A 25,494-nucleotide genomic window follows, 5' to 3' on the forward strand; every position below is an offset into this window, starting at 1 on the left:
AATTTCAAGCCAAAAGAGAAAAAATATAAAGGAAAAATATTTAAGACAGCAGGCTTATTTGTAGATCCCAAATTTCGAATATACATGTGTAATCAAAATAATAATAATAACAATAATAAGATAAAACTGAATTAGCACAAAAATATGATAAACATTGGCAGCATATGCACACCAAATAATTACAGGCATGTTAGACAAAATTACAGTGGAGAATTCTCGAGGAGAAATCCTCCTAAAGAAACTCCCACTAAAAGCCCAATAATTAAGTTCACTAAACCAAGTAAATCATGCTTGGATACATGGATTAGTAGGACCTTTATGCACAAAAAGGCAAAATACAAAGCCATACACTAAATCAATTGCAAAACTAAGTTGCCTTCGGCTTACCAATGCTTCCATACTAAGTTGCCTTCTGCTTACCAATGCTTCCATGCTCTAGACTCGATCCGTTAACATAACCAAGAAAGCCCCAATGAACCTGCGTTTGCCACATCTAGTTCCAAAGCAACTGGACGCATCTCATATATATCCTCAGGCCTTCACATTTTGAGATCATTGGTGATACCATCCTCACTGAAAAGACAACCTCACTCTTCTCTGAAGTTCATTTAGAAGACCCATATCTGAATTTTCAAGCCTTTCATGGCAGTTTGAAGCTTTACTGATATTCACCATCTCTTTGATAAATGAGAACTCATCATTGCCATAATCCGGTGGTTTGTCTCCACAGTTAGATGCACGTTTACCATATCTTGCTTCAAATTCCACTGACTTCTCATTGGCCTTTGTGAGGACAGAATGTGGGATTCCTGCAGTGGTGGATACCAAGATAATGAATTGTTGACCCGACTAAGCGAGAAGGAAAAAAAGCACGTCGGTCTGTTTAATATACAGTAAAATCAGATATTGGAACAAACGGCAGTCCATTGACAAGAGAAGTGGGGGCTGTTTCTCCATGGCACTCCCATCTCTCTCTCTCTCTTCAAGTACCCCCCACAAATTGGATTTTTTCTTGCTTTTATTTTTCTGCACCAAACCTCTAGGTGTCTGATAGCTAATGATAGCCCACCAGTGTTGCACTTTATACACCCGCATGAACCCAGTAGCATGTTTAAAGAAGAGGTTTTAGGAATCGAAGGCCGGTATGTATCGCTAAGATTCTGGGAGAAATAATCACCTTTCCAACAACGTGCCCATATTGACATTTAAGGTGCTGTTGTGCTGACATTAATATGTCCATTCACTGCAATGTTCACCTAGTGACGAACAGAATATAGACTTCCAAAGAAAATGAGGTGATAGAGGAAGCCCCCCTCAATTAAGAAGGCACGCCCTCGGTCACAATTATATCTAATAAATTGAAATTATCATAATTTTACCCCAATGGATCCTATAGCTGACTATAATTCAATAATATCGTTGTAAACAGAACTTATCATGATAATTTAGAGTTATCCCGTTAGAAAACCTTTCCCAATAGTAACTTGTATGTAGTGTGGAAGCAAAATAAGCAATTTGAAATTGAAAAGAAATATTTCATTTACCTAAAAATAGGTCTAAAATTCTCAATAAAGCAAATATGAAGATTACTAATGAGGTTTGCTTGAAAAATCTCAAATCCTCTGCATACGAGGTTTGCTTGAAATTGTTGTACAAGATTACTAATGATCCAAAGGATTATATCAAAAGAAAAAATGGTAGCAAGAATACCTGCCAAACGGGCAACATTAACACCATAGCTTTTAGGACATGCACCAGGTGTTAGCTTGTAAAGAAATGTGACCTCTTCAATCCCATCAACACCCTTGCCAACATGACATGCCATGTGGCACAAGGAGACCTACATAAATAGGTAGCAATTGCTTAATGAATACTCGACAACTTAGAGAACCATTGAGGTCCTACTAACACAAGAACTCAAAAGTAAATGACGATAGTAATAGCAACCATTGAGCAACACATAAAGTACGGTTGCCATTTACTCGTATGGGGTACAGAGGCAGATCTGAGCATATTGTAGTTATTCCCGACATTGTAATCTTAACCCATGTATCATGCCAGCTAAATCATCCTTATTTTTGTAATAAAATAAATAATAGCAAAAAAGTTGCAACCAGATCAACATAAATACCTTTGGATCTTTCTCGTAATTCACAGCTAGTTGGTGGTAGTGAGTAGAAAATATGCCTCGACAACCTATTGTGTGGACAAGGTGTTCTAGAACTGCATCTCTGCCAAAAACCATCCAACTTGAGTAAGTAAAGTATTCAAGGCCTTAATGTAATTTACCACAATCTTGCATGATCGATTTTATTCTTTTTTGTTCTTTTTCTTTCTTTCGTTCTTTTTTTAATTTTGATGCTAGGAGGAGGTGTAGAAGAGAAAGCTCTCTACAAATATCAATGAAGCTGGTCACTTTGAACTTCAAGAGGTTATTGTCGCCATCATCATTATCTGAGCCTTTTCCCAACTATTTGGGATTGGCTATACAAATCCTGATCTGCCATTTTGCTCTATCAAGCATCATACCCTTAATGAGGCAATAAGTCCCTGTATCTTTTCTTACTACTTTCAACCATGCCCTTTTGGGTCTACCCCTTGCCCATTTTGAGCCTTCCACTTGAACTAACTCACACCTCCTAACAAGTGTTAAATTGGGTATTCGCTGCATATTTCCAATCCAACTAAGTCTACTTCCTCTCATCTTATCATATATTGGAGCCACACCTAAGTTCTCTCAAATACATTCATTTCAAATTCCATCCCTTCTTGTCATGTCACTAATCCATTTCAACTTCCTCATCTTAGCTACACTCATCTTATGGGTATGTTGTTTCTTGAACATTCTGCCCCAATAGTAAAAGAAATGTTACAGAAAGATATTAAAAAATGCACGCACGCTATAGCTTGTCCATCTGAGGTTGATGTTCCACGCCCCAGCTCATCCAGTGCCACCAAGGAATTTGATGTAGCTGACATCTGAGCGAACCAGCCATGTAGAACTATCAAAATCCACTAAATTAAATCAAGCAATTAGCAAGAAAAGGACAACTTTGTGTAGAAAACAAGATAATGAATTGGATATTAAACAAATATTTTTAGTGACATCAATCCTAGAAGGAAAACTTCACCAGCATAGACGAGGTCTCTGAGAGCTCTGTAAGGAAGGTACTTTGACCAGTAAATATGTTGTCTCTTGCACCCATTCTAACAAATATTCTGTCAACAGGTGAAAGTTGAAAGCTCTCAGCTGGAACATATGACCCAACCTATGAAAGGAAACAAAACAATCAGATTTTAAACCATTCACTGTTAAAATTTTGAAATAAACAATGAGAGAGCTAAACTGTGTAAATGGAAAAGTAGGATGCTAGCAGCAGGCTCTCTGCCCAGGAAAATAGACCAACGATTTTCAGGACAACAGAAACTAATTGATGAGGATAGGATGGGAGGCACTGCAACCCCCAAGATGCCATAAAGAAACCCATCAAACCGAATATGACATAAACACATGCTTACAACATTAATCTCCTTCACTCTCTTCCTCACTCTCCTAAGGGGTAAGGTGATTTTATTTTTCTGATAAGTCCCTAGATGGTATAAGTCATCTTCAATGTGTTTCAAGGGCAAGTGCGATTATGATCTGAAGTCTGATGAAGTGCTGTTGCAAATAGAAACTGAAAAGCACTACAAATACAAAGGTGACAGCACAACAAAATGCTTCATTTAAACTTCCAATAGTGTTTCATTTCAAAGTGCCATGATTGTTCAGAAGTTGGTGAAAATAACATCAATGAGCTTTTTTTCAATGCCATGGTAAGATATAAACTATTGTTATTTTGCTTTATTATTCTTTTTTATCTTCAGGCACAGTCACTAATTTTCTTTTTTTAATGCTTTCTTTTATTTCCCTTTCTTGCTAAATTATCAACATTTATATGTTTTATGGTTTTTAGACCTGTTTCTTATTTTCTCTTTTTCTCAGACTTCCTTTTTTTTTTACTTCTTTCATGCTCAAATGTATCATGTGCTTTTACTGCTTGCCAGAAGTTTGATACTAATCATTTTTTGAAATCAATGCTCCAAACAACACAATATTACTTTCTCTAGATTAGTAATTATACTTACCTAACATTTTTCCTTTGTTTTTTCAGGAACTCTCAGACCCACACAACCCCACACCCCCCAGCCCCAAAATCAACCCCCCCCCCCCCCCCCCCCCCCCCCCCCCCCCCAAAAAAAAAAAAAAAAGGAAGAACAAAGCAAAAAAGACTATAAAAAGGAAAAGAAAAGTGAAAAGTGGTTTGTTAATTCCTTTTGCTCTGGTTTTCCGTTCTTTGTAGTTTCTAGTTTATAATTTTACATCCATTCCATAATTTCTATTGAACACTTTCAAGATCGAAATATCTTATTTTATTTTCTTTTATTTCTACAGTTCTTTTTGTTTCGGTAATTTTTATTTGCTTTTCAATTGAATGACCATTGGGTTTCATGTACCAGGGATGAGTTTTGTGTCTGCAAGCATAAACACCCTCGTCCTCACATTCCACCCACGTGCAAAATGTGTTGCTAAATACACAACTTTACATCAAATGGACAAGACGTTACCTGTGCCAAAATAACAGCCAAGCAAACTTGGCGTAAAAGAGTTGATTTACCACCCATGTTAGGACCAGTTAGAAGGATAAATCTAGCACCTTCGGCTGTGCCAATTCTCAGATCATTAGGAACAAATGATCCCTTCCCTAAAGCATCACTTCTAAGAATAGGATGCCCCAGATTTTCAGCGAACAAACTGAAGCCTTCTTTCCCATCACCGGAAGAAGACATTCTGAGGATGGTTGGGCAGCAAGCAGGTCCCTCAAAATACTCACTCGCAATAGCCAAACTTGTCAAAGCATCTAGCTCTGCATTAGATATGGCCAGAATAAGCATAAACTTCTTTCAGAAAGGCATCTCTATTCCTCAAAAACAAGTGAAAAATATTGATAAGTAACAGAAGCAATTTGCGAAAAGTTGCCATCCAAAAGAACAATCAAGTTCAACATTTCACCATGAATCCTCCAGTGATATTTCATAAAGAATATTATTGTTGTTTTACACTTGCATACGGTTAGTAGTCAATCCATCATTGTGAGAAAATTATTGTTACTTTATAGTTAGACTATGAGCAAAGGTTAGACTATGAGCAAACAGAAAAAAATAACAATTCAAAAGGCCAAAAGTAAAACCAGGATCCCTTGGTCAAAAATCCAAATTAAAAACCGGAATCCTTTCCCCCAATTCTATCATATTCATGTCATTTTGACGTAAGGCTACAGCTAACTGAAATGAAGATGATTTAGAACTTTTCATTCAATTCATCAGACCGCCACAGCCACTCTGTCTGAAGCACATCAACTTCAGCCAGATGCCCACTTCAGCTGAACCTAACAAAGTCCATCAGGAGGGGCAATGTGCCAATCATTCTCTGGAGATGAGAGATGAGGCCAAAGACGTGCATGGAAAACTTGGTGGGAATGCAACAGATGAGACGTACATCGGAAACAAAAGTGAACAAGGAGGGGAGATCAGCCCAGCAAAGTGTAGTGAACTCAACTAGAAAGCATGGGTACCTTGCTTTGTGAGCTTTTAAATGTTACATTCATATGTAATATTTATAATAGTATAAATGTGAATATATAATGTACATACAGATAAATCTATATGCTAAGGGTGAATAGATAGAGTGTGAATTGTTTCCATCTCCATGAGTCTCTTTTCCTCCAACTTTCCTAAAAAACCCTTTCCAAAAGCCTGAATAAGTTTGGAATTCCTAGATCATCTCTTTTCACATTACATTCTCAATTTCTATCTCTAAGCACATTTAACTAAATTTATGGCCACCTCTATTCTCTTTCTCAAAGTGCAGGCCTTTCCTAAAACCAAGTCTATTATTTTAAATTGGAATTAAGTATTTTAAAACAATGAATATTCATAATATGGGATCTTGATTTAATGCAAACTATTCATATTTTGAACATTTTTATAAATAGGGAAGTTTTATAGGACAGTTGTGAGACCAGCTTGCTTTATAGGAGGAATGTTCAACAGTCAAGAAACAACATACCCACAGGATGAGTGTAATTGAGATGAAGATGTTGAGATAGATGAGTGGCAAGACAAGAAAGGATACAATTCGAAATGAATACATTCAAGGGAACTTAAGTGTGGCTTCAATTGGCAATAAGATGAGGAAAAGTAGACTTACGTGGGCAAGCCATGTTCAGAACTAATACATCACCGGTTAGGAGGTGCAACTTGATTCAGTGGAACAATAGAAGGCTTTAAAAGGGCAAGGGGAAGGCCCAAAAAGACATAGATGGAAGTAGTGAGAAAAGATATGGGGCCCTATGGTCTTACTGAAGGAATGACCCTTAAAGCAGAATGGTAGAACGGCATTTGTGTAGCAAATACTAAATAGATGGGATAAGGCTCTGATGGTGATGATGATGATGAGGAAATTCTTTGAAGATAGTTGAAAATTTCAATTGTAGTATGATGGCATAAATTAGTTAAAAATAAATGAAAACGAGTAATTAAAAAAAAAACTAAAATTGGATAAACTAGAACTCCATTAAAATTTCAAGTCTCATCTTCAATTGGCATCAACTGCTTTCCACAAAAAAAAAAATCAAATTTTAAAAATTTTATCATATACAATGCTTCTTAAAATGAAGAAATTTCAAACAAAATTATGATAAATTTTACAAGGCATTTTGTGCGACACATTTGCCATTATTGAGTAATATACATTCTATGGATTATAAGAATCTAATATCTGCTTCCCAAATGTTGGTGATGCTTGAGATGGCATAAATTTGTTTTGAATCGAAATGCATGTCAAATGTTTGTATCTCCTTGTCTGGGATGATTGTATGGTACTTTTGGGAGGAACAAAACATTGTGATTCATGGAAGAAAGAGGTGTTAAAGAGAATACGTTCTTCAAAGCATCCTTAGTTCAATATTTGGAGGCTGTGCATGGCTGGTGCTTTCATCAAAGAGAGATTCATATTGTACAAAACCTCCAACTTACTTGCCATCCTGTCCTGTCTACCCTTAATAAACCTTCATGAGTTGGATACCTCGTCAAATCGAATTCCTAAAGCTTAACATCATTGGTGCATTTCTTGTAACCTGTAAAGGTGGGTTGTGGAGGTTGGATTCGTGATCATGATAGCCTTTGTCTGGTGACATTTTCCATTCCCTTAGGCATTAGAAAAAGCAATTTTGTGGAGTTCATTTTATTAGAAAAGGGTGTTTCTCTTGCTGCAGAATTCAACTATCCCAATTTACTTATAGAAAGCGATTATATGTTTCTGGTTGCCTAATCAGTAGGTTTCCCCTCCTAAGGGCCTTTGCACTATCACAAAAACTTGCATCACCAAGCTTCAGATTTTAACATGGATTAATCATATATTGAGAGAGATAAACCAGGTGACGGATGCACTCACTAAGCATGGGACTACGCAACCATCACTTGGACTTAATAGTGGGCCCCTTTCCCAGCTAACTTCCCCCCCAAAAAAAATATATTAACGTAATATATAATATGGAATATATATAATTCACACAACTTGGGATCATAAGAGACATGGACGAATTCTATTTAAGGGCAGGATATAGTTACATCAATGGAAGTGACTGAATGTGTTGCCTATGATAAAAGAGCCTGGCATCAACCCAACAACAGGCTAAGTTTAGTACACACAACATCAGTTGGGTTGACAAAATCTAACGTCACGTAAGAGTTGTTCCAAGAAAAACAGATATTTGCTAAGAAAAAGGGAAACTAAAGTAAATATCCCCTTTCATTACGGTATTAATAAAATGTCCCACATATTTTCAATTTTACATGCATCTCTTTTTCTTCCTTTTCCTTTTTCCCTCTTTTAAAATTCCAAGTTCCAGAACAGGGCATTTCTTTGTTCTTAATATTCAGAATTTCTAGTTCTGAACCAAAACTGTTGATGAAAAACCGGATCAGAACTTGAAATTCTGAGACGGACACTTAATTTATTTTAACAAAAGAGGACGTAAGCATGCACCCAGAGGAGCTCACAATAAACATAATCCCTCAAATAAATTGTTTATTACACTAAAAGTTTCAAATAATTAGAAATTTAAAATCATGTACGACCCAAAAAATAGGATCCCAAATAATAAAAAAGAAATAAAAGAAAAGAAAAATATTTTTTATGAGGAAACAAGTGTACAATGTGCTCCTGGAGGGGCGCACTTTAATGGAAGGAGTTAAAGAAAAAGAAAAAGAAAAAGTTCGGCACTCAATGGGCTTTTAATCAGCTCATTAAATTTTCCTCTTTCTTTAACTTCTTCCAATACAGTGTTCCCTCCAGAAATGTTTTTTTGCTTTTGAAATGTGGGATCAGTTATAGAATCCCAGATGATTATTTAAATAAAGTTGTCAATGTAATAAGTCAAATGTTTGAGGGCTTATGTTTACAGTGAGCATATTGTACTCTCTTTTCTAAGGGGTGATTTTAGACGGTTTCTGAACTTGAAGATCCGAACCGGTCTTTTACTACCAAACCAGTTTTTCAACAAAACAGTAAGCTCGAAACTCGGAAGTGCCAAACCAGAAACTAAGCCAAAAAGGGCTAAAAAAATCCCAAATTTCAAAACAAAAAATTAGACCAAAAAAAATTTATCCCAATTTGAAACTTCAAGTTCCAAAACTGAAATTAAGCCACAACAATATCTATATATCCGGGTTCGGAACTTGGATCTCTGAACAGGGGGCATTTTGGGGAAAATATAAAATCAGAAAAAAGGGGACATGCGTGTCCAACTGGAAAATATGTGGGACATTTTCTAAATACTGCAAAATAAAAGGGGTAATTATGTTAATTTCCCTGAGAAAAATAAGAAAATTATGAGCATAAAAATAAGAAAGATTAATACTACTATAGAGGTGAAGCCAATGTTTGAAACATGGGACTCACCCAAGTCAACTCGGCTCAGGAACTAAGCAAGCTTCACCCGAGCAGTCAATTTTGGAGAAGTATACAAAGAGACCATTTACTTTTAGTGAGAGGAGGTCATAATCACTGCATGTCAGCTTTTAAATCGGGTGATTTTGTGTCATTAACTAGACTCAAACGTTTAAAACAAAATACTAATAATAATAATAATAATTCTCAAACTTCATGACACACTCCGAGCTACCCAATTTGACATCTAATGGCTCGGAGTGATTCTAACCTTCTTGTAACAATGGGAAATGGTCTCATAATATACATTCCTGACAGTTTTATGCCAATTTTCCATTAGACTTGGCCAATACCACCACCCACACCCACAACCCTGCCAAACATGGCCAACGGAAATTTCTAACCCTGTAACAAATAAGGAACACTCTGCAATGCCACCAGGAAGGCAAACAGCTGCATCAATTTTATAGATGCAACGTTACGATATACATTTATTAATATATGATATAGGACTATCTAAAACATACAGAATAACAACCAGTAGTATGCGACGAAAACATGCTAACGGTACTAAAACAAAGATAGAGTTCAATACAGAAATGTATGTAATAAATAACATCGACCAATGACCACTAATGGTGCAGATCAGGGCTATCTTTTGACTTTCATGTTAAAATTCATTAGAGTTTCAATGATCTAATATGACAGTTAAAGATATCCCATAATGGAATCAGCCCTATCCCTTGCATTTTTTATTCCAAATTTCAACAAATCAAAAATCTCCCCCATCATTTAGGCAAGTTTCAGAGCCAAGGTGCACATCTACTCTTATATGCTTTCTGTGCCGATGTTCTCAGGCTTTTATGTGCATATGTTGTACACTAACTGCAGAAAAAGAATGTTACATAAATCACAAGCTGACAACAAAGTTGAGAACTTAATGCAACAGGTAGAAGAAAAAAAAGAAAGAAAAGACCTGCAACTGCAGAAACTAACTGCCTCCACTTTTTATGATGCTCACAGAACTGCACAATAAATCTTTGCAGGATGGTTTTCAATGAAGCATCCTTCTCAGCTTCAGCATGAGAAAGTTCTCCAAGGAACTTCATGATTTCCGGAGTCCAATACCTAAAGTACCCCTTAAAAATACCAAACAAAAAAGTCAAACAGGCTAGAAAACCTAAGATTCGTACAGAGAAAATCATCTAACAGCCAATATTTCATGGATGAGACAGATCCACCATGGCCAGTTCAATATCAGCAATTTTCACATAAAAAAATTCAGGAAACACTAAGTCATATGCAAATTTATCAAGCGCCACAAGTCACTCCAAGGAGCTGTAAATGAAGTAAGGTATTTAATTTTATATAAAGAGATCATAACGTACATGAAACAAAATTGAACACTTCCATTGCAAGGTTGTTGCTTGGACAAAACGTCATTGTCCAATAAAAAACAACTAAAGCAAGAACATCACAGAAATTATTAAATTTTTATATAAATGGAAATAATCCCAATAAAGAAGGGACAATACATGCAACAGTCATAAAACACAATGAGATTTACTTACCCAAAAAAAAATCACAATGATAATTGCGATGCAAAAGAACGCAAGCCAAAGTCACTGAAAAATTCATCATTCGGTAAGGCAGGCATAGCACGCATTCACCCCATCAATAAAGATGCCCACATGATCAAGGGTCAAGATTAAGGTTACGAGTGGGGGTGAAAGTGGACAAGCCTGGACCAGGTCAATGTCAACCCCCGGCCATCACCCAAGAGTTCTGCCCTGGGCTGGGTCTGGGCCCAACCATTAATATGGGTGGATTATTAAAAGCTGGATTATTAATTTGAGCAAACCATCAAAGTTTTGACTCTTCCTAACACATTGTTCCTAACATGGGTGGATTATTAAAAACTGGAATGGCTAAATAAAGCACATGTACAGTGTTATCATAAACAAAACAGCTACCTAACCAATGAGGGATCTTATCCAATCAAAACGAGTGCAACAACTAGTCAAACTGGTTGAACCAGATGTTCAAAAAAATAAAAGAAAATTGAGAATAATAGTTAAAAACAAGAAATATATTACGAAAAAATTGCCCAACTCTATTTAAGCAGTCCAACCAGTAAAAACCGGATAGTCAAACCGGTCAAAAGTCAAAACCGGTCAAATAATGGTTTTGACCAGTTCCCGACCAAACTCAGTTTTTGCTTTGGAGCAAACCGGCCAATGCACCGGTTTGGGAGTCCAACCAAGGAGTTCAGCCAATCTTGACAACTATGCGTCTAAAAAGTATACTTAAAAATGAAAAGTCTGGCCAGCCCATTAACCTTACTAAAGGTCTATCAAAGCTCATAATTGAGGCCCGAGACACCCCCCCACCACACCCCACCCCACCCCACCCCACCCCCACACAATAAAAAAAAAAAAAAAGAGGAGCCAGGCCCTTAACAATGAGGCAGGTCTAGTCCAACAGCCTTTTCGGGAAACAATACCCAGCCCTTCTGCATGACAAGCCTATGAGGCCTGCAGGGCCAACCCGGACCATTTTCAGTCCTTATTAAAATTGATCAACATTAAATTTCACACATCTGCTGAGCCTCAGCAACTGAAAAGGTAACTGATCAAAATTACCCCAACTTTTGACTTGTAGTCTGTATATTTGCAGGTGGAATGAATTTAATAAGTTAATCTGCCATAGTAAATCCACCTTCATTCATCTCCAATTCCCACAAAGTTTGCCAGAAAAGACACCAATCCAACAAAAGGAACTGAGGCAAGTTTCAAAAAATGAAGAGCATAAATTACACTAGGGAACACCATAAAATGTTATCCCCAAACAGCTAAGGAAAAATGGAAATAGCCCCAAAGTCCACACCTTTTCAAAAAAGAAATACAAGTAGAAAAAGTTGGAAAACAAAGAATGATTTTGAGAAGTTACTTTTACCTTTCCACTGTAACCTCATAAAACTATCTGCCTTGGCTGGGGATTCTACTCCACTTGCCTGATCTCCACATCAGATAGAAAGTTTCCATGTTCTCTTCTACTTTTCTTGCTCAAGAGGATTATTTGTTGTGTGGCAAACTAAAATACATGTCTTTGAAACAAACTTATGTTCTTAAGATCATTAATAAAAGAGAAAAGGAACCTGCAATTAACCTTCCAAAATTTACTTTCTCAGCTAACATTATTTTAACTAACCATATTTACTTATGCTTGTCAATGGTTACAACAGAGAATCAATCATTTAGGACAGGAACATAATACTGTCCATATAGGAATACTTTCAAATTTTGATTTAACTGATCAAACCTATGCATACTACTCAAGCATTCAAGCAAGAGTTATTTCTTGAGTCCACAATAGAATCCTACTGCAGGTGCCATTCAGGTAGAAGACCTACAAGGAAACAAGCTCTGGTAGAGACAGCTTGTTCTTTATATCCCCAGGGATTTAAAGCATATATACACATCAAAACAGTACATGACTCCTTAAAAGATATGGTTCAAACAAAATACACCGCTTCTAGGCGTTGCACACCTTTCTTGATGACCGCAACTCATAGTCCCGAGGAATATTTTGTTGCAAACTTTCAGGTACTTCTAGCAGATAGTGGTCTTTCCCAACAGACACATAATTGATCTACAAGAAAATATACATCAGAACAAAATTTCAACAAGTGAACATAGACAATCCAATGGACTGTGAAAACCAACCACTGAGATCATCAACATCCAACGAAATGAGGACAGTGATTGGAGAAGTGGACCCATCATTTGAATCATTTCCTTTCGGTGGGTCCTGCACATTCTCCATCCCCTTCAATCATGTCATTGAATGTGATGAACCATTCTCCATCCCCAGCTATCATGTCATTGAATGTGATGAACCCAAAAGACAATGGTTCCAGAGTTCATATTTTTTTTAATCAATAACTCTGTCTTACATGGAAACCATAAAATTTTGAACATTCTTATTGAACAAGTTTTTGTGCTTCCAACATAGGTACTTACTGATGCATCCCCAAGTGCTTTCCTCTGCTCCTTCAAGTGACGGGCTAGACAAGTTTCAATATCCTTGACAGTTTTACATGCGGAATCATATTCAACATCACCACCTTCATGGGGCACAACATGTCCCGTACGATCAGCTTCAGACCAATCAAATGCATCCACAAAGTACTTCAGCATGGGTTCAATGTCAGGAACACCTTTTCCTGAAGAAATACAACAACAGCGACACAAAGACATAAGGAGTTCCACAATTAAAAAATACACAACTGCCAATAGAAGGAAGAACAACAGATACCTGGCGTCAACAGATGACGAAGTACGTTAGAGTTCATACAGTCTAAGGCATTGGCAAAAGACGAATAAGCTGAGGCCATGGATTGACAGCCTCGGAGAGCAGCAAGGAACTGTACAAGCTGTTTCTTTGCTGCATCCTCATAAAGGACAACGTTACTGGCATTTCTCCCCTTGGCTTCACTGCAATATTACCCAAACATGGATTATCAAAGAAAATAACCCTTAAAAGAGCATCTTTATAGTAACACGTTGTTCAATTTTATATATATATATATATATATATGGAAAAGACTGGTGTAGGCCCAATAGCCTATAGCTACATATGAGCCCAACGGCCGAGATTCAATTTGGGCCAATCCAATGATCACAATTGTAATTTGTATTTCAATTTTAATTTTTTTTTATAAATCCAAATTACTTGAAATTTTGAGAGTGTTTTTTTAAAAATAAGATAATCTAATAAAAATATCAAAAAAATAATTTGTAAAACATAAATTGAACAAATTATCGAAATTTTTTAGGGGTATTTTGATAAATTTATATTTTACGAATTATTTTTTTAATATTTTTATTAGATTCGCCTTGATGAGAAAAATCGACATACAAAATTTCATATTATTTGGATTTGTAGAAAAAAATTAAAATTAAAATACGAAATGAGATTGTGACCGATCGACCCAAATTGAATTTGAGCCGTTGGGCTCATATGTAGTTGTACGCTAGTGGGCCTACGCCAGCTTTTACCTATATATGTATGTGTGTGAATGTATGTATGTGTGTGTATGTACGTATGTATGTATGTATGTGTGTGTGTATGGAAATGAATAAAACGAGGCCATTTACTTTTGATATAAGAGGGTCACAGTCATTATTAACTGTTAGATGTGAAATCGAGTGTTGCGGATGTATCATTGATTGGGCACAAAATCCAAAATAAAATTTCTCAAATGTTGTGACACACTTCAATTTTTTAGATTTCTAATCCAATGGGTAAAAATGATTGTGACCTCCTTGTATCAAAAGTAAATGATCCCATAGTATACAATCCCTACATATAGTTAACCCTCAAAATGCAAAGGTTAATAGTAGAATGGGCTGTGATGGGTGCATTTATCAAAAATATCATAACTTTTTTGTTTAAAAAATGGTTCAAATAAGGGAAACTTGAAATCTTTTATAAAAGTACAATAGTATTTTATAAGTAAGTGTCTTGACACTTTATTTAAAAAATACCCTTGTCCTCTAGTAAAAGTTTCTACTTTACCTTTTATAAAGATGACAAAAGCATCCATCGTCTTTTAGTGATATTGACACAAACACCCTTACTTGATAAGCAAGATACCACAAAAAGTAATAAAAGAAAAAAAAACCCTATAGTGTATAAATTCACCTTTCACAACTCCTTTTAACTTTAACCTTTGTATTTTCATGGGTTGTGAATTGTAGATTATCCCTATATATATATATATATATATATATATATATATATATATATATATATATATATATAGAGAGAGAGAGAGAGAGAGAGGTGTGGTTTGCATAAAGTTGCAACATTAAACAATCAAATTAAGGCGCACCTACAAATTTTATCGCAAATATATTTCTGGTGTTAAAAATTCTTAAGACGATTTGAGAATCTATTTTGATTTCTAATTATAAAACTTTAGACTCCAAAAATGGTTCAAAACAAGTAGACCTATAAATACATGGATATCTTCAATATGGATGGTCCAGACAATGTGTTGCAAGATACACTATTTTTGGGACTTGAACTCTTTTTTTCTTTTCATACTCATACATATCGACGTCGAGATGATCAATTAGCGGGTTTTCCAACATCAAAACAACCTTTTATGATGGATTTTTTAGATACACCTTAATTCTACATTTTAAGGTTGCAACCTATATGTATATATGGGAAACACTCCACAACGCCTATAGGCGAAAATGAACAGTGATTTCACCTATGCTCATCACCGTCCAAAGTTTATTACACGGTCACAATTGTCTGGTAGTGTTTCATTTTTAATTTGTTTTCTACAAATCGGAATGATCTGAAATTTAGAACGTGCGTTCATCAAAAATAAGAGAATCTAATAAAAATATAAAAAAAATAATTTGAAAAATATAAATTGATCAAAATACCCCTAATAATTTACGGGGGTATTTTGATCGATTTATATTTTGCGAAATATTTTTTTTATATTTTTATTAGGTGCGCCTCACTAAGATGTACACACGTTCTAAATTTCATATCATTCTGATTTATAGAAAAACAATGAAAATTGAAACACTACCGGACAATCGTGACCGTACGATGAACTTTGGACGGTGATGAGCATAGGCAAAATCACTGTTCATTTTCGCCTATTGGCGTTGGGAAGACTTTTTCCTATATATATATATATATACCTATAGTCTTGTATGTATCATAAGTATTATTACTAGTCTTGTATGTATCATGAGTATTATTACTTAATTTTGCATAGACAACACAAAGTTGCTCCTCAATATAACAATATAATCAAATGAAACCATTTCAATTAGATTTTTTTCCCCTAAATACAGAAAGATTACAGGTCTTTCAAAAGCTAGATATTTTCCCCTTTAAATTTGAGAATTTCATCTTAGAAAATGTGCAATTGCAATTGCAGAATATGGAAATTTTAGAGAAACTACAGAACATATAAGAAAGTAGACCCGTGAAGGTAGCACTCGAACCAGAACAAAATAACAATGCAGCATAACTTGCCTGTTGGCAAATACTCGCGCCAGCAACCTTTCCATATCAGGAAGCTTAAACATCTCTTTTCGGAATTCAAGAGCAGATGATAAAGCAGCATTCTGGTGTATATAGAAATCAGGGAAACTTTAGATAATTAGAACAGGGAACCACAAATAAATAAGGCTACCACATATTACATGTATCAATATCAATTGTGTCGTGGCCGCTTGCAAAGGTATGGAAAAATGTCCATGACCACCCAAAGAGTAGATAAAGCGCAACACAGAAAATTAAAGCATCTTAAAAAACTCAAATATCCAAATCAGCAATAACGGGGTCAAAGTTAAACCATTTAGTTTGAACTGGCAGAAAAGACCAATTTTTCAGAAGATCCAACTCGCAAACAGATCAGATAAGACTTGGAACATATTCACTTTAAAATATAAAAAATCTGCCAATGCATTTGCTTTAATTGTGACTGAAAAAATGGGAAAGGGAAAAACCACAAGAACATATTATCATAATCGTGACAGTATTAAAATGACAGTGTTTCACTAAATGCAGAGTTCCATATGACTTTGCAAGCAGTGAATTATCAACCATAATGCAGAGTGCATCTCCAAAGACATTTAAACCAAAATACAGTAGAACTATTACGAAAACGTGAAGGACTCACCTTCAAATCGGCAATGGCATTTTGACGGTCCAAAATTGAATCTATGTCGTTAAGAGGCCTTGCCAGCCAATTCCGAAGAAGCCTTTTCCCAAAAGCCGTCACACAGTGGTCCACTTGGGCAAACAGCGTTCTAAAAGAAAACACTGTATTATCAGGAAGCAATCATAAAGAATGAACCCAAAGCAGCGCAACTAAATTTCTGAGTTTCGTATCTACCCTGCGGTGCCTCTGTTGCAATTATTCTCAAAGATCTCAAGATTCTCTAAAGCAGCTGCATCAAGCGTCATATATGACCTCTGTGGGGCATTTGAAACCCCCAGAGAAAGAAGTGACTCAAACTTTGCAAACCTGAGAACAGATTCATCCAGATATGCCTGTCTCAAATAAAACAGGCAGCCCCCAAAAGCTGAAAGAGCATATTGACCATTCTCGCCTGCACCTACTAGCTCAGATATGACAATAGGTAGATATTCAAGCTCACTCTCACCAATATGGGGATTCTCACATACCCTTAAATTCTCTGTATCACTCAAACATCCAAGTGCTATATTTTCCTTAAACAATTTATACAGATTCGTGAGCTCTGAAATAGTTCTTTCAGCATCCCAGAACTCTAAGCCTGGAACTAATTCATTAACTAAAGGGTCTCTTGTGTGGACAATCAAAACCTTTTCAGTTTCAGGATGAAGAGCACCAGTAGGCTTGATAAGCTCCACAGGCCTCAACTCCGATAATATTGAACATAATCGACGACGTTCTGCATCATCACCAAACTGGCAGGCAGTATTTTAGTTAGTGCACTAATAGTATGGTATTTGAACCATCAAAAGGAACAAACACGCTATTACATTCAACTGAGCAATGAATTGCCAACACTATCTCAGGCCACAAAATTCAGCCTAAAAACATCTTATGAATGTTGAGAAAAAAAAAAGAAAAACTAAAAACAATTAGTCAAATCAAGTGCTCAACTGATGTCCTTGACGCTGATATCCAATACAATGTTACCTGTCCAAGCATAAATTTGCTAGTGGAAACATCAACTATGCAGATACCCAGGATCGTATCGTCATTTTTCTCATCCATCGATGTATGAATATCTTCAGTCACTGACATCAGATAAGAAGCATCAGGGTTCATAGACATCATCTCGCCTTCTGCAAGCGTACCCTTCGTAATCACAGCGCATGCTTCTCGTTTGACAACCTTCAATGCAGAAATGTGTCAGACCACAACACATGACACACACTATATAGATACAGACACACAAGCACACATGCATATTTAATGTAAATGTGTCTGGTATTATAATATCATAATAAGCAATCAACAAATATCATTGCTTTTTTTTTGGGTAATTCAGTGGGGAAGACAAGCCCCTACCCGTTTTTTCAAGTAGATTGGGAGTTAGCTTTTTTGAAAGTATTAGTGGTGTGGTGTGGTGTTAGTGGTGGGAATGGAAACCACAATGTGGTGACTATGGTGTGGGGTACTACCACCACGACCCCAGCCCCTTTCCCAACAAATATCATTGCTTACAAAAAGAATTATGCACAAGTACAATTATCAGATAATTACATGCAGTTTCCAACAGGAAATAGAAAAAAGCAAAAGAATACCATAGACTATTGATCTATGGTAAGGCTAGTTGGTCAGGGTAGAGAGGCCCCACAACATGGCATCTTGAGTTCCATTTCCACCATGAGCAGGGGACACCTTCCCAACTGAACTACCCAAAAAAACAAAAAGATTAATTATCTATGGTATCCTCACAATTCCTTGGGTCTGGTTCATCACTGTCCTATGAAATTGACAGCGATGGGCAGAAAAAACCCACAAGAACAGAACCTAAACTCAATGTTGGGTCCAACTCTCTTTCCATTGCTGTCCATCTCATCAAGATGGTAATGACCTAATGGACTTGAGTACACCAAAAGGCACTCATCGTGTTACAGAATATTTTGAATCCATACTTATCATGGACATTTTGTGATGAAGACATCCATCCATTTATGCATGAATATCATGCAACCTATGCATGAATATCACGCAACCTTTTATGGATGACGTCTTTTCAGATGCCCAACCATCAAAAGCAAACAAAGACCAACCTTGTCTTTAGAACCCATTTCCCTGCGACGGAGCTCTAACTGGTCAGGTGTTTCAATTTGCTCAACAACAAGAACTCGATAACCCTGTTCTGTCAAGTCATTTTAGAGGAAGATCATCCAAGTGTAATTTGCACTCCATAAAATGAACCCATGAAAGAAAAAGCCAGAATACATGAGTGCCAATATCCCAGACTAAGATCTAGCAAGTGTAGAAGTGGAAATTAGTATAAATCGAGATAACAAATAAAACAACAAAAGATTAACGATCCTCATGTATTTACCTTTCTAGCCAATTTTTCCACATTGACAGAGAAATTCTTTTCTGGAAACCCACAATGTGGCTGCTCTCCCTGGATATATGGACAGAAGCAGATGGCTATCACAGGAAAAATAGAAATGAAAAATAGGAAAGGATAGCCAAATCTAACGTGGAACATGGAATCCAGAAGCACAAAGGTATTTCCCAGAAGTGCTAATACACCATCCAGTACTGGCAATCTTAACCACTTACAGTATAGCTATATAGCTAGATATCCCTCACTGGGCAATGTTCCATTTCATTTCATTGAAGGCATGCATGCCGGTTCAAATTGTAAATGTAACAAATGTTTGAGAACATAGCTGCAAGAACCAGCATAAGCTGAAATCCTGCAAAAGCCCATCATATGCTGAAAAGGTATGCTATGATCGAGATATCCACATGATATCCACGTCGACTGTGTTTCATATGGTCCATCACCACCTGATCAATGGGTTGGATGCTGATGTAGAGAGAGAGGGACATAGATTGAAGTCATGTTATGGCCCACTCTGTCTCCACCACTGTCCAACTCATTGATTGGACAATGATGATCCTCATATCACATATCTGATGTGATCACATGGATCATAGTATGCATTCCTGATCTATAGACCCACACAATATCTTCAACCTTTCTGAGCCAAAAGGAGACCTAGAAGGGACCACTAAGGATCAAAAAAACAACATGGCAGTGCATCAGAGTTTGCTCAAATTCCCACGCTTAGCTTTACCGCTAATTTGATAATGCTAAATATGTATGTATTTACCTCCATATATATGTATTTATACGCACATATGCAAAGACACACACACAGAATGTTATATCTTTCCCAATGAAATTGAAATATACTAGGTATAAGTCAATAAACACATAGCTAATGGCACACACAGATTTTGATTACCCTACCCATTCCTAGAATCTGTTGTGAAGAATACTTTTCAGGAATTAAAAAAAAAAAAAGGAATTAATGTTTAATCATAATATTAATAAAAATGAACAGCATGACATCCATGAAGCAACACACAGAAGAAAAAAATTCCAGTATACTAATTAGCAAAACATGACTGCATACCGCCATGTACTGTAGCTCGAGTTCCTTAGCTCCTGTGTGAGCATCCATTTCGAACAATTCATAAAACTTGCCCATCTGCACAATGGAACACATATTCAGAAGCATTTAAAGTGAACTTGTTTCTAGTTGACTCCACAAGAGATCAAACTTACCTTGAAAAATAAAACCTTGTCCATATGCTTTGACTTGAAATCCCACCATTGACGCTACACATAAGAAGATACTTGGTCATGAAGAAAACAAAAAGGGAAGACATTTGGAAAAAGATTGCTAAAAGGAAATCAACTACCTGAGCACCAGTCAAACCCTTCAGAAATTTCTGAGGTAAATAAAGAGTTTTAGAATCATAATTTAAATCTCCAGGTTTTCTTCCATTGGCATCCCGACGTCCTCTGCAGTTTTAAATACTAAATCCTCATCAAAAAAAAATTCAAGCTACAAAGAAGCCCATGCCACAATGTATACAATACAATATTTTTTACATACTTAAATATAGCACTATTTAGATGCTTGGCAACATATCAAAACAATACAAGTTTTCTTATACTTTCTCTGTCATTTCAAAACCTGGCTCTAAGACAAGGGGAAGAGCTATATGACTTCATATTGAAGCTCCTGGAACATTAAAGATAATCCAAAAATGATAGTTTGCATTCGTTCAAAACTTTCCCAACTAAGAGTTTTGATTCATTTTAAGTTTGCCCAAGCTCTGAAAATTTTGGAAATGTTTAATCTGCACAAACAGGACTCGATCTACTTGGAACTTAAGACTCCAATCCCCACCACAACCCACATTCCCTCGCCCCAACACACACCCAAAGAAAAGGGTAAAAATAAAAGTAAAAATAAAAATGCATGCAGGAGATGACAAAATCCACACTAAACTGAGGTCCATATGGTGGTTACTATCAGTATTAGTTTCAGGCGATCATTACCGGGAACTGCCCTATCAGAGCCAAGGGGAAGTCAGCCTATGCATAAAGCACTCGTCTCATTAGAGACCCAAGCATCTGAGGTAGCTGCCTGGATTTTTCCTACTTGAATAATCTGACCAATAAGCTGGGATGAAAGACACCCAACAAAGAATATTTGAAAACACAGACACCTCTGTCCATATGCAACTCATGTGTAGAAGCTACATCCCCGAAACAGAAGGCGCTGTTATCATGCTCTTAGAAATGAGTGAAACCTTTGCATTTACATTACAAAATATTTGAAGCACCAAGTTTTTCTATGTCCAAAATGCATGACTATTAAGAAGAAGTAAATAAATAAACTTGTTCATAGAGATTACAATGGAGGATCCCACTCGAGAGCTTAAAAGATAATTGATAAGGGCTACATGGTTAAACATGTGTAACAAAAGGACATCCTCATTTCCAGACATCTGAATTTTCCAATAACCAACTAAAATTTTCTTTTTTACCATAATATAACTGGTATAAGAATGAATTTCCTCAAAACTTAACAGCCTCAACTTTATTTGTTTTATCACTAAGAGTTAATCTTCATGACGAAAAAACTACAATTTTATATTGCATTCTCCTATTGGAAGCAGTACTTAAATAGCCAAACAAGTCAAGTGGTCATTTAAATTAGAAAACAGGGAAATCTGGTTTCGCAAAGGAAAAGAAAAAGTCCAGCAACTGTAGACCTAAAACATGACACAAATTCAAATCTGTGATCATAAAGCACAGTGCCAAAGGAGTTAACTTGCTTATAGGATGGGTGACTAACTGACAACAGATTTTATCTTATTATTATTGGTCTATGAAGTCAAATGAAAAGAAACAGAACAAGATTGATAGTGATGCCAACTTACGTTCCAAGGAACTCAAACTTTTCTGCCTCACGGGCACAGAACCGCCCTGCCACATCTGCTGTGAGACAATCCTTGGGTAGACATTGTTTCAACTCCCCTGCAGTAAATGATGCTTAAGTTTAAATAATGACACTGAAGTTTAAATAGTAAAACCCATAAATGCGTGGGATACTTATCACATGCTAAGAAGGCCAAAAATGAAATTGAGGTTTGTCCAACCAACAAATCTAAAATATGAACGAGAAAAGTGGAAAACACAAATAGCTCGATGCAGGTGGATTGAAACTATATCAATAAAAAGTATATGTCATCTGAAACACACTTTTTGATCTACTAATAAATATTGTTATCTGCCTCTGAAAGGACTGAGAAAACAGCTTGATTCAAGGAAAGCAAATCTAGAAAGGAAAACTTATTGAAATAGATTAGAATAGCAGATCCCATGCTGCAGAGTAACATTTTTACTATAAAATAAGAAATGTTAATGTTTGTGGATCAAAAGACTTTAACTGAGCTTTCTAAAGTTGAATGTTCCATAAAACAATGAATAAGAATATTTAACTATATACATAAAAGTTCAGAAATGCAAAGGTATAGTTTGCTCTCACTTGACTGTATCATTCAGATTATCCACTAGAAATAGGATAAGAATAATAATATAATCATAGTCACTATAAACAATTCAAGTAGATATATCATATTTTTTATAATTTATGAGTAAGTGATTAGCAAAAAATTCAATAGCACACCAAAATATTGGGAGAAAGGACTTAAGAACACGGTTTCTATGAGTCCATCTAGAAATCAGTCACCTCTTAAAAATCTATTTTTGAGATGGATTTTTTTACTTAATTTTTAAGATGAAATAGCAAACATGGAGATCGTGAATATGAAAAGATAAATAAATTTTGAAAATTAAAAATAATAATTCTATTAAGAAAATATTTGGACTGTTAGTTTCAATTGTTTTTAGATGGACCACCTAAAGATGGATGCTTTATACCTCAGGGACCGTAAAGGTAGAAATGCCGCATGAAACAATTTTCCTTGGCAGAAATAAGAGGCAGAGAGGAAGGAAATTATTCCCTTGGACTGGTTCTTCTCCTTCTAGTTCTCCCTCTTTTTTATGTCAAATAAATATAGGAAATTTAAATTTGACTAACAATTTGGGTACATATGAACTGCCAATTTCCTGCAATTCAAATTTGCGTAAAATTCTAAAATGAACTGCCAATTCTCTTGAGCGGTTTATGTACTTTGTATCCACGCAATCCCACATACAAACAGCTCCATAAAAAAACATGGGTAAAGAACCAGTATAGTCTACCTGAGGTAATGCATTGCTAATCTTACCATGGACATTGTTTGGAGTCTTTGGACTCTCAGAGACTGCATTCCCCTTGTCTTTGAAGTTGAATTTTTGTGAATCTCCCGACTTCTCAAACCTGCCCTCTGTACCCCCTTTCGGTTTACGCCCACTCCTGGAGCCCAAATTAATGGAATCCTGCCCTTTTTTTCTCTTTTTCGATGCTTGGCTTGGGTTTTTCAATTCCAAATCAGCATCATCTGAATCATCGCTAATTCCATTTTTGACATTCTTATCCCAATCTTCATCCAAATAATCGTCACTGATACCCCCACTGACTGATAATTCCTTCTCTTCTGTCTCATCCTCAAATGATATTGCGCGCTTATCAGTGTCTGAAACCCTTCTAAGGCGACCACGCCTCTTTGAGGGTGGCTCAACCCACTCAATCTTCTCCCTCTCCAAATCCAATTCCTCTTCCTGAGCATCGTCATAAAGAACAATATGCTTCCCACTAGGCTTATCATGAGCCTTGATACAACCTTCATACCACTCTTTGTCCAAGGGCCAGTAAACCCTAATTCTCCTCCCCACAAATTCCTCGCCATACAGAACTCCCTCTCCATTTGAAACAGTCGTACAGCCATTTGATAACGGTGATGTCCCCAAATTTCGTGAAGATTTTGATGCCAATGCAGGACTCATTGAAGACCCAGACTTGAATAAATTTACTGGAGATTCAAAGTTCGAACTCGTGTTTGGAGAAGAACTAACTACTCTCCCTGAATCATCTAATTTCCGTGAAGATTTTGAGGTGGTTTTTGAGGCAGATTTGGTTGGAGCTGATTCAGCCAAATTTACAGGAGAACCAGAATTTAGGGCAGAAGTTTCTAGTGGAGAAAGTGAAGGCCCAATACATAGAATGGATTTTTCCTTCGCTTGAGGTGGAGATGGTGCGGGCTTACCAGGAGAGAAGAAAAAGGTTATTGGGCGTTGTTGGGGAGCAGGTGTACCGCCACTGCTTGTTCTCTTTGTAGGAGCCATGAGAGAGAGATTGTGATATTCGTTTGATACAAGTTTATGGTGAGGCTTGAAGCAGAGAGAGAGAGGGAAGGAGGGCACACTAGTGAGCGAGTTTGAAGAAAGGAAATGAACGAGAGAGAGAGAGAGATGGGTGAAGAAACGAAGAGAGGAGGAGCAGTTAGGGCAAGAGCAATGGCAAGAGAGAGCACAATGCAAGAAATGCGCAGGAAGTAAAATGTGTGTGTGAGAGAGAGAGAGAGAGGAGAGAGTGAGAGAGACGAGCTTGGGGAAAAGAATTTAGGGTGAGCGAGAAAACATATGGACAGTGTGGGGGTGTGTTTCAGGGGAGTGCATAGTAAGCGACGATAGAAAAAATTAAGAGAGAGAGAGAGGCGTGCGTGTTACAGGGAAGTGTAAGAGAGACAGAAGTATGGGGTTTCAGAGAACCCTCAGCATTTTTGGCGGGAGGTCGCAGTAATGTTGGCGGCAATGGACTCCTCGTAACATTATATACTTGGAGTTAAATTGTTAACCGTAGTTAACATTTCTTAACCAGACCTACTTTCAAAGAAGGAAATCAGAGTCTTATTCGAAGCGTATGATAAATGCTACCGCGAGATCATAATGTATCCATAGTAAGCTACTTTAGATTGTGTTTTGCCTCAAAATCTGGGAGATGTCGTGGATTCCCATAAACATAAATTCTCTTTCCATACTAATTTTGATTTTTTAGACATGCAGTTTCTATTAAGCGTAGCCTTTATGAATAGAGTAAAGTCTTACCTCGAATCTTCATCATTTAGAAAGCACTTTGCATTGGAGATCTTCATGATGCTCTAAAATTAATTTTTAATGTAGGGATGTGAAATTTAAAGCTCAAAAAGTCATACATATTTTATGGATCCATGAACACTATTTTTAGGGTGAAATGAACTATCTAGATATGCGTCACAATATATTGTATTCTTTGGACTTTAAATCCTAGTTTTTTTCACATTTATAATGGTCAACACAGAGAACTGTAATTTTATTTGGGTTTTGAAGTGAAGTTTTACTTGTTTTGATAGAGTTGCAATCCTATCAAAATATTTTTTATTTTTAGCACATAAAAAAATATAATTTTTTTTTCTTTTAGTTCTTTTCAGG

At 36.4% G+C, this 25,494-nt stretch overlaps 1 protein-coding gene across 3 annotated transcripts; it reads right to left on the bottom strand.

Moving 5' to 3' along the window:
* Positions 1 to 94: 94 nt before the first annotated feature.
* Positions 95 to 24,521, bottom strand: MSH6 (MUTS homolog 6). 3 transcript variants are annotated; one of them, XR_016049808.1, is made up of 21 exons: positions 23,373 to 24,521; positions 22,020 to 22,116; positions 20,487 to 20,589; positions 20,350 to 20,403; positions 20,198 to 20,272; positions 19,105 to 19,173; positions 18,824 to 18,907; positions 17,721 to 17,918; positions 16,929 to 17,485; positions 16,713 to 16,842; positions 16,064 to 16,155; positions 13,310 to 13,488; positions 13,015 to 13,217; positions 12,542 to 12,643; positions 9,969 to 10,131; positions 4,609 to 4,907; positions 3,132 to 3,269; positions 2,900 to 3,002; positions 2,132 to 2,231; positions 1,711 to 1,840; positions 95 to 809 (listed from the first exon to the last, which is right to left on the bottom strand). XR_016049808.1 is itself a non-coding variant. In XM_006841354.4 (21 exons), exons 1-21 carry the CDS (start codon positions 24,367 to 24,369, stop codon positions 571 to 573), a joined length of 4,089 nt encoding a protein of 1,362 aa, XP_006841417.1. In that variant the 5' UTR covers positions 24,370 to 24,521; the 3' UTR covers positions 95 to 570. The 3 variants fall into 3 exon arrangements, 2 of the variants coding, with proteins under 2 accessions (XP_006841417.1, XP_088715073.1); XM_006841354.4 differs by having other exon boundaries at positions 2,900 to 2,979; XM_088858947.1 differs by lacking the exons at positions 20,198 to 20,272; positions 20,350 to 20,403; positions 20,487 to 20,589; positions 22,020 to 22,116; positions 23,373 to 24,521 and having other exon boundaries at positions 2,900 to 2,979; positions 18,824 to 18,912; positions 19,105 to 19,172.
* Positions 24,522 to 25,494: the final 973 nt, after the last annotated feature.

This window comes from Amborella trichopoda, chromosome 2, assembly GCF_054954075.1.
Source record: "Amborella trichopoda isolate Santa Cruz 75 chromosome 2, AtrichopodaSantaCruz75HAP2 v2.0, whole genome shotgun sequence".
Classification (NCBI taxonomy): Eukaryota; Viridiplantae; Streptophyta; class Magnoliopsida; order Amborellales; family Amborellaceae; genus Amborella; species Amborella trichopoda.